The sequence below is a fragment of the Cnephaeus nilssonii genome (assembly GCF_951640355.1).
Source record: "Cnephaeus nilssonii genome assembly, chromosome: 2".
Lineage (NCBI taxonomy): Eukaryota > Metazoa > Chordata > Mammalia > Chiroptera > Vespertilionidae > Cnephaeus > Cnephaeus nilssonii.
In genome coordinates, this window is record NC_137073.1 from 100,167,256 (window position 1) to 100,184,777 (window position 17,522).

Below are 17,522 nucleotides of genomic sequence, written 5' to 3' on the forward strand. Positions count from 1 at the left end.
ATCAAAAAGCAGCACTTAATCTTCTGTAATTTTTGAACAGATCAAAGTGGCTCATTGTTTGAGGTTCTGCTCTGTGTTGAACACAGTGCTCCAGGCTTGAATGGCCACAGAAGTTACATCTTACAAAGATTAACATTTTATAAAGATACTAGAGACCCAGTGCACGGGTAGCCGATCAATGATCCTCTCTCATCATTGATGTTTGTATCCCTCCCTCCCACTCCCTTCCTCTCTGAAATCAATAAAAATATGTATATTTTTAAAAGCATAGTATAAATTGGAGAAAAATAACAGGTCTTTTAATGTCAGTTGTAATTGAAGGGGTTCAGAACAGGTCTCCTCAGGATGTGCCATTTGGCATGTGAATTATTTTGAGTTGAAGACAATCGAGACCCTGAAGGCTCACAAGAAATTTCTACCTCTCCCTTAAATAATTTAAATTAGGGGCCTTGCTCATAATAAGAGTTATTAACAGAGATAACTTTTTATGACCTATTTACTAGAGGCCCAGTTCACAAAATTTGTGCATGGAGGGGGGGGGCCCTCAGTCCAGCCTGCACCCTCTCCATTCGGGACCCCTTGTGGGATGTCCAAATGCCGGTTTAGGCCCCATCCCGGGGATTGGGCCTAAACTGGCATTTGGACACCCCTCTCACAATCCTGGACCACTGGCTCCTAATCGCTCACTTGCCTGCCTGCCTGATCACCCCTCACTGCCTCTGCATGCTGGCCTGATCGCCCCTAATTGCCCCCCCTGCCGGCCTGGTCACCCCTAACTATCCCCTGCTGCTGGCCAGGTCACCTTCAACTGCCCCCTCCCTGCTGGCCTGGTCACTCCTAACTGTCCCCACACCTGCCAGCCTGGTCACCCCTTACTGCCACCCCTGCCAGCCTAGTTGCCCCCAATTGCCCCCCCCCCCCGCTGGCCTGGTCGCCCCTCACTGCCCTCCTGCCAGCCTACTCGCCCCCAATTGCCCCCCCAGCTGCCCTGGTTGCCCCCAACTACCCCCTCTGCCGGCCTGGTTGTCCCTAACTGCCCCTCCCTGCCAGCCTGGTCACCCCCAACTGCCCCCCAATGCCAACCTGGTCACCCCCAACTGCACCGCCCTGCCAACCTGGTTGCCCCATGCAGCTTGCTGTTCAGTCGTTTGGTCATCCCTCACTAACCCCCCTGCCAGCCTGGTTGCCCCACACAGCCTGCTGTTCAGTCGTTTGGTCGTCCCTCACTAACCCCCCTGGCTGCCTGGTCATAGGCAGCCATCTTGTGAGGGCACGAGGGTCAATTTGCATATTACCTCTTCATTATATAGGATGAACTAATATGCTCGAATACCTAAATGACTTAAGAAAATGGAAGTACTAACTAAAGCGAAAGGGATTAAAGTTTACTATATCAAAGGTATGTTTGTTCCTAATATTTAAGTGGAAACTTAACGGTTTAAAACAGAACAAAAGTCTGGTTCTTGAATATTTACTTTTAATCACAACCACACCTAAAATTTCTTGCTTGAATTCCTGTATGTCACCCTAAAAACAGTCACCAAACCTCACAGAGACTTCCTATCCTTATTTCTGGTCCTTGGATCACTACGTTTCCCATTATATCAGACTGGAGCTAAGAGTCTCTGGAAGGAATATTCTTCACTTGCACAAAGTAAGAATGTTGCTCTGAGCTAAGAGAACAGTACTTGGAGATTATTGCTTAAGTTTGGAGAAATACCACCCAAAGACCAACTATGACCTATGATATGTCAGTCAGGTCCAAATGTGGTGTTTTAGATCTAAAAGTGTAGGAAATGCCACAGCCATGTGGCTCAGTGGTTGAGCGTCAACCTATGAACCAGGAGGTCAGGGTTCGATTCCTGATCAGAACACAAGCCCAGGTTGTGGACTCAATCACCAGGAGGGGCGTACAGGAAATAGCCAATCAATGATTCTCTCTCTCATCACTGATGTTTCTATCTCTCTCTCCCACTCCCTCTCCCTTCCTCTCTCTGAAATAAATTAAAAAATATATACATTTAAAAGTGTAGGAAATATTCTTCCAGAGATATAACCCAGACAGGCAAAATACACAAAATACATAAAGGCATGGTTAGAAATAACTAGACAAAGCCTGTCATAAAGAAACAGTGGTCCTTCCAAACGTTCATGAAGTGAATTGCACCATGTGCATTGGCCAAACCAACACCATCTGTTTTGATTCTCTTGCAGGGCTGGCTCGCTGTGGCCTGCGGAGCACAGACCTCCGTGCTAAGCCTGGAAATGCTTTCACAGCCACCACTAACCTTTCGAACTCTTATGTAAATATTCTCCAAACGGTTTTAGCAGAGCAGGGAAGAGTGATGAGGATGTCGGCGTGTGACTCTCAGGCTTATTTTGTAGCTAAGAGTGACACTCCTCAGCCAAACAGGGGCACACTTTGCCTTTGTGTAAGGAGGTCAAACCTGTCGTAACAGGGCTACACGAAGAAGCTCCTACCAGTAGCACAGGCCAGTGACCTTCTGGAAGGTCCCCTATGCCAAGGTCTTCTCCCAGCCTCGGGAAGGCCGTCTGAGGGAGGGAAGGCAGCCTGCTCCCCTTCAGAGCTCTCGGCCCCCCTGAGATGGTTCTTTCCCCGGTGAGTTCTTAGACATCAGCTTGTGGAGGGCTGTCCTATTTCTTTTAGATGATTAGTTTCTTACTCAAAACCAGGTCAATCTAACTGTGTTTGACTCTGACACCTCGACCTGGGATTAGCAGAAAGGAAAAACTAAAACAAGACAGAGACCAGAAACTGCTGGGCTAGACCAGTTAGTAAGTCAGATTCACGCAGAGAACACGTGTGTTCTGTAGATTCCGCGTGGGCGTGACCTTTTCCGCTCCTGTATTTCAAGCCCTTGCAAGTTGATTTGGGGGAAGGAGGGGGACTGCTGTGCGGCCTGTTGGCTCTGATGCGCTGCCAAACGTTGACGGCAGCACCTGCACACCTCCAGCGATGCTGCGATGCTTAATGAGGCTCAGAATCAACAGCTTCCTGGCGTTCCTCTGGAGCAAGGCAGACAAGCTTACACACACACCGCGGACACGTGATCTCGGTAGGGGTGCTAGCCAGAGGACTCACTTTACTGTCTGTTTTTCTCCCGTGCCAGTAACACAAATCACAACGTCACCCATGTATCCAGTGCCTTCAAAAAGGAGCTCGACCAGCTTTGCAGGCAACAAATCAGCCATTTCCACGAAGCCTGCTGAAGTGTGCAATAGGTCAGCATATTTGTTAAATCGAGGAAAAGTGATGCAGAAACTAAACCCTGGAGTCACACTGGATCGGTGCAGGCCCGACATGTGGCACTTCACCTTTCTCTGCCAGGAACCGCCGGCCGCACTGCGGCCGGGACCTTTGGCAGGTGCGTGGACTCTGTCTACAGTCTCACCTCACAATCCTGATGCTTGATGTTCAGGTTGCCAGGATGGCATGGGCATATGAGATAGTCATTTGTATGGATTCAGTTTGCTGAGAAAGTAGTTGATGAGTTTGCTTGCTTAAAATAAAATGTTAAAAATAACCACTCTATATGCTGTTTCTAAAACTACAGCTTAGCCCAGACGTTTCTACGGCTTCACTCTCCTGTGGTCAACTCCATCAGACATGAGCCCAAACCTGGCGAGCTGCAGCAAGGGGTGTTTACCAGGCACAGGTATGCTCCTGTTGCTAAAACACAAACGGGAACAACGTGGGACAGGTCTAATTAAAACACAAAAAAGCAGGCGTTTGTGTCCTGGGAAAAAAGTGGTGGGAAGGTTTCCCACTGCAAACTTATTATCGTCAGATACTGAAAACTATAGACACGGTTGAAAGAGAAAAGTTGTGGGATGGAGGGAGAGGACAAGAGAACAGAAAAAGGAAGAGCAAGGCTTGCTTGTAGAATTCCCACTCTTAATGACCCTGCACCATAGCAGGCGAAGGAAGCTCCCCGAGGATGGATGTCCCCTGAGCAGACCCACCGCCTTTGGAACAGGGAAGGCTGTCTCAGTGTGTGGTCTGTGAAGCATCTGCATCAGTCGCTGAATCACTAAAAGAGCCCACTGAACATGGAGATTCATGGGGAAGGGGGGTGTCTTATGAGAAACTGCACTTTTAACCAGAACACCCACGTTAGAAAACCACTAATTTAGGAAAGAAAAAACAAAAACAAAAACACTTAAAAAGCATGACAGCACTTCCTTCCCATCTTTCTTCCCCTCCCCTCCTGGCATGGAGGACATGGTGCCAGGCGTTCTGAGGAAGTGGGTGGGCAGGGTGAGGGGCTCACAGAGGCCAGGCAGAAAGGTTGGGAGGTTGAGCAAATGCACTGAGTAAACAAATGAGTTCATACACGGAGGGAGCCGGTTTCGTTGCTGTCTGGGAGGAATGGATAAACAGATGGGGAATGCTGGAGAGAACGCTGAGGATCGGATCAGAAATGGAAGCACCAGTAAAAACACAGGCAGTTTTAAAGTCGAGATAGACACAGGTAGATGCGGCAGTAGCTGTGGATGTGTGTGGATGGATGGAAGGATGAATGGACGGATGGACAGATGGATGGACGGATGGATGAATATCAACATACATGTTTCCTGACTGACTGCTCAGAGGCCCTAGAAGCACTGACTCCCGCAGGTAGACAAGCCCTCTCACGCACCCGGATCCTAGTTTCTAAATACCACACACCAGCACAGGGACCAGAGCTTCCTGGTGAGATGGTTGACTCAGGGACGATGCAGGGAAAGGACAAGATGAGTCGGGGACCATTTTGGTGTGCCAGAAAGTAATGCTCAAGTAATGATAAGGATGTATCAAAAACACAAAAAAAGTGGACAAATGTGGATAATTTAGGCATCAAAATAGAGTACTGGATTACAGCCCATTGAATATAAAAAGATTTTATAAATCCATACCGAATGAATGAATGAATGAATAAAGCTCTTCCTTACGCAGAAAAGGCCGCCTAGTGAATACAGAAGGAGTGATGGAATAAGTGCCATTGTCCGACAGCCACCACAGTGGCCCCCGACACGGCAGGAGTCACCAGAGGATGTGGGCGGAGGCCCCGAGAAGTCTGATGAGGAACAGATACTGTTATATCAGTATATCTCTTCACAAAATGCTCATCAAGGACAAATTTTTCTCTTTTTAAAAATATATTTTTATTTATTTCAGAGAGGGAGAGAGAGAGTGTCTTTCCGTTTACCTGGTTCAAATGACTGTCTCCTGGAGTGTATAGGGAAGCTGCAAACAAGTATTTAGACTAAAATCTGTGGTTTAAGACCCCAGCTTGAGAAGCTGTTTACTTGCCATTAAATTATTAGTGCCAACTTGAAAGCTAATGAATCTGCACCACAGGTAAACACAGTTCCCATGTCAAGATGCCCTTTTTTATAGAATATAGTGGTAACAGTGAGAAAACTCTGTGCTTTGCTAGCAGTACCCAGGGAAACAGGCAGGCTGGGCCAGAGCATGACATGGTCGGGTCACACTGATGGTGAGGAAGTCACGCAGGCAAAGGCTGCAGCCTGGCTCCTGCCAACCCGGCCCCCTGGTGTGTGAGCTCCTCAGTCCCACAGAGGCAGGAACCAATCACTGGAATCAAAACCAACTCCTTGGAAGACCCCCTTCCATGGTGGCTAACAGGTCATTCACTTTCTATGTTACAGGTCGAAATTAGACGATGCACAGAGACCGTACACGCAGGAAAGAACTTAATGCATTTGACACAAAATCTTCATGAATCACTGCAATACAAAATTACAGATCTGTTCAATTCTCATTTTTACTATAAAAAGGCTATCACTTATGATATAGTTCCTAACAAACTAGATAATCAAGCTAGCTAATAAACCCTGGATGTAAAGTTAAGAAGCATATATAGTGGTAACTATTCTTAATTCCATGGACAGCGTAAAATAGTGCTGAGAGATAAAGGGATCTTGTTAGGCACAAAGGGAGCAAGAGAAACAAGCATGTAGATATCAACTTCCAGGGGAAGGAGGTTTGACCACATTCCAAAGCAAACATTTGATTCACCCTTAGGCACTCGGGGGCCAGGAGACCTGGGCCTAGGACAGGAGAGTGGCAGCCTCTTGGGGAAGCAGGAAGTACCAGACTCAAAACCAAAGGCCAGTTTCTTCCCAGACTTTCACAGTGGATGTGTTCACATCAAGGAAGACTTCGGTTTAAAGATTTACTAGACATCTACTCTGTGCCCAGCCCTCTGCCCGGACAGTGTGGCTCAGTGGTTGAGCGTTGCCCCATGCACCAGGAGGTCATGTTTTGATTCCCAGTCAAGGCACATGCCTGGGTTGCAGGCTCAATCCCCAGTAGGGGGGCGTGCAGGAGGCAGACAATCAATGATTCTCTCTCATCATTGATGTTTCTATAGCTCTCTTCCTCTCCCTTCCACTCTCTGAAATCAATAAAAACATAAAAAACAACAACCCACAAGAGACACGCCTTGACCCGTCTGTAGTTATCATCGTCATTGCACCTAACATGAGATGACAGAAGGCAGTTAAGAACGTGAAGCCGGCCTGTCAGGGCTCATGTTCTGGCTCCACCTCCTACAGCTCTTGACCTGTCACTTCCTCGCTGAGCCTCAGTTTCCTCATTTGTAACAGCAGGGATGATACAGTACATGCCCCAGACTTGTGAGCAGTAATATATGAAGTCCTTACAACAAAGCCTGGCACAGAGGAAGGTGGCAGAAACAAACCAGGGTAATTACATGAAATAATTTAACCTAAAATAACAAAGAAAACACTACCCTGAGATTTCTACAACAGCGAGCAGCTTTGCATATTTGAAAAAAATAAGTGTGTGCTTTGCAAGGCAGAGCATGAGGCTGCGTCGGGTTTGCCCTTTTCTAGAAAGTTCATTCAGGGAGACTAACTGGAGTTTGAGCAGACTGAAGAGCATGCAAATACGTGTTTCCTGAATACATGTAGACAAGAAGACTGGGATTTCAGAGACGTTAGCAGATGAAAACCTAAGCCCTCTAAAGGACACCCACAAACTGAGAAAAGTTTGCTCACTGCCAACCATCACCACCCTCTTTTCCTTACTAGCGTTCACCCCCTACACAAGTTCAAAAGTTACAATAAAACTGATGTTTCACTCAAAAATCAAAAGTTTTTTTTAGGCTAGCCCAAACTTCCTTTTTTCCTAGCTTTCGTGCTATGACACAGAAATCACGTTGCTCTGCAAACGTAGTAGAGGCCCGCCTACCTCGGAATACGCCAGGGTGATGTGCTCGTATATGCCCTGGTGGTGGTGGATGGCGTCCTCCAGGTCCTGCAGCTCCGAGGGCAGGTCCACCTCTCCGCAGGCCTTACACCACGAGTCCACGTTGCTCATGTACTTGGAAGGTTAAAAAAAAGGTGATATCTATCAATGGCGATGCTTAGTCAGAAGGGGCTATTTTTTAACAAGGTTTGAAATAAGGGTAGGTGAGACATTCTAAGAACCGGGTTGAATCGCCATCTCAAATGGCTCTCCTATGAGTTCTCAAACTGGGTTCCTAGCATCCACCCCTGGTTTAGGTTCTGGCAGAGCTGGGGCTGGGCCCGGGAGCCTGCCCCTGAAATGATGGCCTCGGGTGCCTCTGGGGCCCGGTGTAGGAGCGCACCTGGAGCAGCGCCGCCCTGCATTGCTGTTCTGGGCATGCCGGCTATTGTCCCACTCCAACGCTAAATTCACATTTCTAACGGCCCCGCTGTGTCAGCCTCCAGCCTCCGCAGGACAGCCGTGCAACTCTCCCAAGCCGGCCAGCCCTCCTGCTTTCCTCTTTCACTCAATTGCTAATGTTTCATTATTCTGCATATATCTGTCCAATTTTCCCAACACTACTTACTGAACAACTGTCTTTACCCCCCTTCTTACACCTCATACAAGAATAAACTCAAAATAGATTAAAGGCGTTAAATGTAAGACTCGAAACTGGAAAACTCCTAAAAGAAAGCACAGGCAGCCAATCCCTGACGTCTCTCTTAGCAACATTTTTTTCTGATATATCTCTTCAGGCAAAAGAAACAAGCAAACAAAAATTAAACAAACAGGACTACACCAAACTGAAAGGGTTTTGCACAGCAAAGGAAACCATCAACAAATGAAAAAGAAAACCTACTGAACGGGAGAAGATACTCACCAATGACACATTCGAGAGGGAGTTAATATCCAAAATTTATAAAGACCTCATACAACTCAACAGCTTAAAAAAAATCCCAATAAAATATGGGAGAGGATGCCGAAACCAGTTTGGCTCAGTAGATGGAGCATCGGTCTGCGGACTGAGGGGTCCCGGGTTCGATTCCAGTCAAGGGCATGTACATTGGTTGCGGGCACATCCCCGGTGGGGGGTGTGCAGGAGGCAGCTGGTCGATGTTTCTCTCTCATCGATGTTTCTAGCTCTCTATCCCTCTCCCTTCCTCTCTGTAAAAAGTCAATAAAATATATTTAAAAATATATATATATATATGGGAGAGGACCTGAATAGACATTTCTCCAAAGAGGATACACAGTTGGCCAATAGACATGTGAACGGATGCTCAACATCACTAATCATCAGAGAAATGCAAATTAAAACCACAACATATATCACCTCACACTTGTCAGAATGGCTACCATCAATAAATCAACAAACAAGTGTTGGTGAGGATGTGGAGAAAAGGGACCCCTAGTGCACAGTTGACGGGAATGCAAATTGGTGCCATCACCATGAAAAACAGGGTGAAGGTTCCTCAAAAAATTAAAAGTGGAACTGTCTTATGACCCAGCCCTTCCACTTCTGGGATATATCCGAAGAAACCCGAAACACTAATTCCAAAGACTATATGTACCCCTGTATTAACTGCCATGTTATAGGGAAGCAGCCGAAGTGGCCATCAATAGTAAAGCAGATAAAAGAGCTGTGGTACATAGAGGGTGGGCAAAGGTAGGTTTATAGTTGCTCATATGGAAAAATAGTGCAATAATTATAAATACTACGTCAAGAATAAACTCTGTGTTTTGTGTACTCATAACTATAAACCTATTTTCGCCCCACCCTGTATATACAAGGGAATACTGGACACAAAAAAAGAATGAAATCTTACCATTTGAGACAGTATGAACCAAGAGGGTATGAGGGTATTATGATATGTGAAATCTGTCAGACAAATACCGTATGTTTTCACTTATATAAGAAATCTAAAGAGCAAAATAAACAAGACAAAGCAAAACTGAAACAGACTCACAGACACAGAGAACAGATGGCTGCGGGGGGGGAGGGGGGGGCGGGAGGGCGTTGCGGAATAGGTGACTAAGGTAAAGAGATAAAAAAGTACAAATTGGTAGTTACACAACAGTCATGGGGATGTACAGTACAGCACAGGGAATATAGTCAATAATCGTGTGATAACTATGTATGGTGCCAGGTGGGTACTTGAAACTCGGGGGGAGCACTTTGTAACATATATGATTGCCTAATACAAAATAATACTGAATGTAAACTGTAATTAAAAATTAAAAATTTTAAAATGCTAATGGTGAAATATCTGAAATCATTTACCTAACATCAGAAAGAGCACAGGCCCATTTTTCAACCTCTTCAAAAGCAAATACACACAGGATTAAAAGAAGGCCCAGTGAAGGCCTCTAAACTCCTGCAGCCTAAGGGTGGGCTGAGTGAGGCGGGGATCACGCCATCCTCTCCCACTTTGCAAGTTAAACAAGAGTGTCAGCCTCAGGCTGCAGAGCCAGGCTGCTGACTGCCACTCCTGTTTCTCCTCAGTTTTTTCCACAGGCACCCCCACTTCCCCAGGATTCATCAATAGCTGAGAAACCACTGCCAAATGTCCTAGGGAGATCCTATCAGCATGCATCACGCTGAGTGTCAAAGGCAAGCGGCAGAAGGCCCAATTAGGGATGCTAACTCAGTCAGGCCAAGGAGACATGGACACATTTCCCCAGGCTTCACCTCGTTTACACTTAACAGGGATGCCGAGGGTGATTGTTAAAATGGGGTAACTGACCTGCCCTCCCAAGTACTTAGGACTTTTTAGAAACTTAAAATAGACAAGTCATCCAAATAACTGTTTATAAAAATCCCTTTACCACATTAATGTACTGGCTCAGAAAAATAGCTGCAAGCAAATCTTAGGAATTGAGAGTAACAATACGGCATTAAGTGTCATCGAACAGGAGGTGGTTTCTGATGGCTTCAAACATGACTAAACCAACACACACACAGGGAGCATCTCATCACCCCACTGTGGGGCGCCCGCCTCCCATCCTCAAGGCAAAGGAAGTGTTATAACTTACTTTCCACCGCTCCCCCTCTGCAGAGATGCAGGCATGACTCATTAGGCATATTTTTAAGTACTTCTGGGGTGGGGTGTTCTATAAATGTCAATTGGGTCAGGTTGAATGAGTCTAACTATTCCTGATCTCCATTTCACTCTCTCCTCTTTGATTATTGCATTTAACACCAATTATTAAGTTACTATAAACCTTTTTCAATTATGAGTTGACTGAGGTTAACCAGCATCATTAATAAATCACCAGGTCAAGTCACTAATTAATGGCTGCTGCACACGGGTCACTATAGCACGCCCCAAACAAAGCAGAGTTACAACATATTCCTAAGAGGCTAACATGCTTCCGATGTAACAGGGACAATTTTAGTTATATGATACTTCACAGCAAGCAGAAGTGTCAGACTAGTATGTCAGTGTATCCAAATGACTACTGAAACAGTCAACTCCAATTTTGAAGCAACCAATAAAGAGAAACATTCAAGAGCTTTTACATATGCCTATAGTAAAAGCAGTTTACTTATAATTTCTTTTTAAAAATATTTTTATTGATTTCAGAGAGGAAGGGAGAGGGAGAGATAGAAACAATGATAAGAGAGAATCCTTGATTGGCTGTCTCCTGTACGCCCCCTACCAGGGATCAAGCCCGCAACCCAGGCATGTGCTCTTGACCGGAATTGAACCCGGGACCCTTTCTCCCGCAGGCGGACGCTCTATCTACTGAGCCAAACCGGCTAGAGCTACTTATAATTTCTTAACGTGTTGTGAGAGGGTACTTGATTACACATACCTGAGATGTGGCCAGGTTCTAAATGCATAGGAAAGGTTGGCCTGCCATGTGGGAGCCATGTGGGAGGATTCTGCACATCTAACCTCCCTGGTTAAACTATCCCAAAAACAGAAACAGACCTGGCCATGGTTTGGTGGGGACTTTGGAGCAAGCATAACTTTTGTCTTTTACTTTGTGAGATGGCACCCCTACGCTCCAATGGGCAAGCCCGATGCCCTGAATGCTTTCTGAAAGGCTCATCACCCGAAGGATCTGAACCCGGTGCCACCCGAGAGCAATCCTGTTCAGGGAGCCAAGAAGGAGGGTGTCAGCAGGTCTTCCTCTGAGAAAAAGTATGTCGGGGTCAAGTCCGGTGTCAAAGCTCAACAGGTACCTACAGAATAGAACCTTTCAGACACCTGTAAAAGTGATCATGCGAATTATGCCCATGGCAGGTAGCTGGCCTGTTGTTTAAAAACTTCTCCGACTATTCAGCTATATTCCACCACGACCATCCCCCCACAATCACACACCCCTATTACCATCCTGAAAGATACAGTTTGGGGTGGCAGCACCGGGGGACCGTCTAGCACAGAGCCCGACCGTCATGAAGGACCACAGAAGGTGGGTCCTGGGCTCCAGCGAGATCAGAGCAGCCAGTTCCGAGTCTGATGCTTTAAATGCTCAAGAGACCAAAATGTGTGAACACCCAGCATCTGGCTAGACGGAGGGTAAACAGGAGAGGGTGAGAGAACGCAATGCTGCTCCCTGAATTCAAACCAGGAGCCGGCTTCAGGACGGGATTCTGACGCGCAGCAGACTGGTGACTTTTCCTAAAAGTGTGGCTGGGTCCTGATGAAAGGAGGCTGGGTCCGCTGTTTGGAAAACTGAGGCAAGCAGGTGAGGGAAGAGTAATATATAAGCTTTAAAGGAGGAGCTTGGATCATTAATTAGCAGATTGATTTCCATACGCATTTATTCCATGAATCTCCATCTGCTGAGTGGGGTCTCCCACTGGTAGCAGCTCAGCTCTGGGCCTGTTTTACCTCCACCACCCCTCAGGGCTGGGTCCTGTCAGCTAGTGAACTGCACCCTACTCTCCCCCCCGCCCCAGGGCTAGGTACTCACAGGTAGTGAATTTCACCCCCACCGCTGCCAGGGTTGGGTCCTCACAGCTAGTGAATTGTACCCACCACTGAGGATGGAGTGGAAGCTGAGCAGGTGGCTACCCCAGTGCAGGAGACAAAGGGACAGAAACTCCCCCAAATGGAAAGTTTTAAAATATTCATTTAAGAGAATGTTCTCTTTGGAAAAATTAGGACTGGTGGACTTTCATATTCATATGTAAAACATATAGGGCTTCAAACTTCAGAGTTCTTTCTTACCTCTGATTTCCTCACTTTCTTTTTTCATTTCTGGAAAACAATACCCTCCGCTTTGATCATTTCTACCCAAGTCTTAGCCAGCACACTCCCTTCTCCCAGAGCCTCTGAGGGAGAGGGGCTCCATCCGGCCCAGGGAAACCACAGGACAGAGGGGGCACTTTCCTCCGTGAGCCCCGCTCTGGCGGCTCCCTGCGCCACTGGAGGAGGCAGGTTCAGTTTGAACCAAAACAGGCCAGTGAGCCTCTAAGTACCAGACACCTGAATACTATTTCATGAATACATTTCTGTAATATACACACAGATTTATTTACTCCAGTTCCTTCTACTCCATGAGAATTCTGTTTTTGTTTCACTACAAGCCAAGAATTAGGCGTATGCTTTTACTAAAATAAAACAACATTAAAATGGGAACAATTAGATGTATATTACTGTCCTTAGAAACTCAACAGGGAATACTGAAGCAGTATTATTTTCCTCTGGATTTCAACCCAGACTAATGATAAAATTAGCCAGACAATAACTATAATTTTTTTCCTTTTTAAAAAAGTATATATTTATTGATTTCAGAAAGGAAGAGAGAGGGAAAGATAGATAGAAACATCAATGATGAGAGAGAACCATTGATCAGCTGCTTCTTGTATGCCTCCTACTGGGGATCAAGACCCAACCCGGGCATGCGCCCTGACCGGGAATCCAACCGTGACCTCCTGGTTCATAGGTCAACATTCAAGCACTGAGCTACACCGGCCAGGCTCCTTCTATAACTTTTAAGAGCTTGTTTCTGAAACTACGTGCTGTCATCTCAGGAACTAAAAGATTTTCATAGCCCTAATGAAAGCCCAAGCTTTGAGACCACAGGCAAATCACGCCCCAAATAGAACATAAGGACAAGGACAGCAGCCCCATGTACTTCACTGGCCTGACTTAACGAGGAAATGAGGCTTTGTGTTAAAGAGCTGTGTATTTTAAAGAGCCATGCAAATACTGGCTGTTACTTCCGTTTTGGCTATTATCAGGTCAGTGGCCCTTAAAGTCACAGATAAATAAGGTGATCAGACTTATGGGTCTCTGGGAAGGTCAGCCGCTATCAGCACTAACAGGGGTTTCTGCAGTGACGGGTGTAACCTGCTCCGCCTAGTAAAAGTAGCCACAAGCCCATGTGCTCCTGAGCATCTACACTGTGCATCCTGTGACTAAGGAAGTGAATTCCATTTCATTCAGCTTTCAAATTACTTTGTTAATATATGTTAGTGAATGTGAAGGAACTTCAGTAGCCACAGGTGCTGGCTGGGCTACATAATGGACAGTGAGGCTCGAGATCATATTATTTAATAGAAAAAATGGGAGATTTTAAGGTGTAGTAAAACCAAGTCACTTAATTTTTTCATGTTACAAAAATGTAATTCTAATAACACTTGTCTTGGGAGCTTTTAATAGGAAGGGGCTGTCCAGCGACTGTACCACATGACCAGAAAGTGAAGGCTGGAGCCCTCAGCGCCATCTGCTGGTGAAAGTGCTGACAGAGAGGTCATGTCCCCACAAAAACCGATATCCTGACTCTGCCTGTCCCTGGAGATGAAGACATGAGACAGAGTGGCCCAGGCATCTTCGGAAAACAGAACCTCTACAAAATGTCATTCTCATCTAGTTTTAGCCTCCAGGTTCATGATCATGAACCCACAAGCAAATACCAACAGCAGAGCATCCACAGAGACAGGAGACAGGCGGGGACCTCAGCACACACGTGTCCCTCCCTGGCAGCTCTGTCCCGAGAGGGAAGGCCACTTCCTGTCATTAGACCACTCACACAGGGTCGAATATTTGAGCCCTACCTTGCCCTGAAAAGACTGAAATTCTTAATGAGAAGTCTGATGGCGTCCAGAGAGGTGGCTATGATAGACCCCTAACCTGTGACGTCCAAGTTTCTGGTCCTTTCCCTACTGAGGTTAGGAAAACAGCTTAAGCATAACTGGAAGGTAAGGCATTTAAAAAGAAGGGACAAAGCTGGCCTAGTCCTGTAACTGCTCTCCTGGGAAGAGGAGACGTATGTTAGTAAATGTGACCTTCTTCTCCGCATCAGAATCTCAAGGATCGTACTGTTATTCCGTGAAGGGAAAGATAAACAATGCATTTCGCTTGAGGGTAAGGAAACACTTTCTGAGGACATCAGTCAAGGTTCATCCACAATGCCAGGCCCCTGCCTCACCAGGCACTCCGTCCCTAAGCTCGGATTTGACTTCTTCTCGGGCCACTTGATCTGCATGGAGACCTCAAGCATTGCTATTGTTTATGCACAATATCAAGAAATTCTGTTCAATATATATTCATCTAGGTTAGTTTCCTTCAAATCCCTAACTCACAGCCACTCATTTTATCCAAGTAAAAACACCCCAGGCTCTTTCAACTTTGCTACAGGATGAAAGGTTTAATAAAACATTGCAGAGGAAAATGCCCCATGGCACTCACACTTCTAGATTATTCTCAGGCAGGTCAGAGCAGCAAGTAATCTTCTGGGTGTATTTACAAGTCTGAATCCCACCATGTTTATGAAAGAGATTTTCCTTATGTGTTATTATGCTTCGGACTACCTGCCATTCACCCACACGGCTTGTGCCGCTTCCAATTTATTCACAGAATCTTGACATACCTTTCTGGGCGCCCACCAACGATTTACATCCCCAGCCCCAGTTCCAGGGGATTGCTGCACCTCATGCTAGGTTCCCACTCCAGCTGACACGTGGGTGGGCAGCACACAGCTCATCTGCCCACCCACAATGATGCCCAGCGAACAGCACGGCTACGTTGCAGGACGACGGGGACCGGAAAGGTTCAGAGTCCTGTAGACACTGCTATTTGATCCTGAAGGGGGTTCCTATTACTTTAAAAGAGCTACTTTTTGTGGGGAGGGGCTTTTATTTATCCTTTAATCATAAAACTAGTTAAATGCATATTAATAAGCAGAAAAATCTTCCTACTGAAACCTGAAAGTTCCTTTTCACAGCTTGGCTTTTACATGAGGCGATCAAGGTTTTTTCCACTATTTCCTCTCTTGCTTCACACTTTAAAGGTCTCTACAGTTGAGATCACTACTAATTAAGTGTCTTGTGCAACCTTCTAGCTGCCATGCCCAGAGCCAGGCAAGCTGGGGCCTCGGTTTTACCTCAACTGACTTCATTCCTCAACAGAGACCACTTCTAGATTAAAGAGATAGTATTTCCTTCTTAGAATCACCAGTGCAAATCCCTATAAATATAGTTTCCCCCAAAAAAGCTCTATCAGTATCTTTCCTTTAAAAATAAGGCAACCATTTGCCTCTTCCCATGTGCCTTCCCGGTGGTTCCTGCGCTCTGTCGACACCTGCGTTCACCGCCCAGCACACCTTCCACGCTAACATCTCGGTCAGGAACGCACCGCTTTCCTTTTGCTGCCTCCACAGCGTGCTTGTTCAAGCCAGTCTGTTTGCGGAAAGGACTGTGGAGGTGTGGGGAGTGCTACAGGCACACCTTACGGATTACCTCTTACATCAGGTATTTCGACGAGCACATCAGCCAATGTGTCAGAACCCACGCAAATCATTTAAAAATCGTGATCGGCACTGAAAGCTGCCTGCCCAAAGCCACGTCACCCAGCCCTTGCTGGCAGGGCCTGCCTACAGCAGGGGGGCTAAGAAGCTGGGTCCCCCTTCCACCCTCCCCGCATCCAGTCCTGGACTACACTGGGGCGGAGGGATCTCCTGACAGTAATGTTTCCCTGATGAAAGTGATGGGCGACGACACTCACTGCCAGCCCTGCCTTCGCCGGACACCAAGTGGAGGGCTGGTGCTGGGAGCTGCGGCCTACATCCTGTGACCATGCGCGGGAGGTCGAGCAGCCCAGCCTGACATCGGCGTCTGGCTAGAACTGCCTATAGTTTGTCACTTGTTGTTTTGGGAGGAAAGCAAAGCCCTGATGTTTAAGCCTGAGAGCCAGGCATTCTGCTACCTGCTGCACGGCACCCTAATTAGAATAGCCAGGCATTCTGCTACCTGCTGCCACAGCACCCTAATTAGAATCTTGCAGTGATAACAGCAAGGAGGGGGAAGAGGAGGAGGAGGAGAGGGAGGAGAGGGGTAAAGAACAGCGGCTACCACTTGCTAGTACCCACTGTATACCAGGCACTCTGCAGGGCACCTAATATGAATTATCTCATTTACACGATAAAACTCCTCTCAAGTCGACTTTTATTTCCACTTTACAATGAGAAACTAAGGAACGGGAGGTTAAACCACCTGCCTCAGGTTGCACAGCAAGGGGTAAGCCAGCTGACCGTCTGCAGAGCTCCGGTGATTAGGTGCCTCACAAAGCCCCCGAGGATCTGGCTGCGGAGGGAGGCACCGGGGAGGCAGCGTTCGCCCCACCTCGGGACGGGCACTGACCTTCTCGGCCTTCTGGTGGAAAATGGAGGACATGTCCAGCAGGGTGCTGCGCTCGTCCAGCGCCGCGGCGAACGCCTTCCACTCCTGCTCCAGCTGGTTGGCGATCTGCTTGATCTGCTGAGAGGCGTAGTGGCCGGACTCCACCAAGCGATTGGCCACCGACATGATCCGGTTTATGTTGACATACACGTTCTGAGGAAGGGGCAGAGAGAGAGGGCTCCTCAGGGGAAGGCAAACAGGAGGCTTCCTTTAAAACACACGGACAGCATTTCCTGAAACAAGGCCTATTCACTTAAAGGTGGTATTAACGGCAGGCACCTGGTGTAGAATGGTATACCTATTTGCTGTCTGGATTTCCGTGGGCTCTGAGTGTTGGTTTCCATTTCTGTTTGTAAGACTGCAAAATTACAAATCAACGGGCTGAAAGGCATCTTGTTAGGCCAGAGCAATCAAAAGCACAAGTGTGTGCACACAAATACTCTATTACTCACTTCCTGGCTCCTGGTCCTGACAAGGGTCCAGATGGCAAGCCGCCTGACGAGCAGTCACCCAGAACGGCAGGACCCCAACCGTTCAGCTTCCAACTAGGACCCAGAAACCACTAAATATGTCCGTAGCCACCCAAGGCTATTTGTGTGAAAACAAGCT

At 46.9% G+C, this 17,522-nt stretch overlaps 1 protein-coding gene across 6 annotated transcripts in view; it reads right to left on the reverse strand.

Moving 5' to 3' along the window:
- Nucleotides 1-17,522, reverse strand: part of TRIO (trio Rho guanine nucleotide exchange factor) — a 304,156-nt gene that overhangs the window by 164,001 nt on the left and 122,633 nt on the right. For all 6 annotated transcript variants that reach the window (XM_079791309.1, XM_079791308.1, XM_079791311.1 and 3 more), the window contains exons 7-8: nt 16,875-17,066; nt 7,241-7,372 (exon numbers count right to left, since the gene is read on the reverse strand). In XM_079791309.1, the coding sequence (XP_079647435.1) occupies nt 7,241-7,372; nt 16,875-17,066 (324 nt within the window). The remainder of the gene's footprint in view (nt 1-7,240; nt 7,373-16,874; nt 17,067-17,522) is intronic.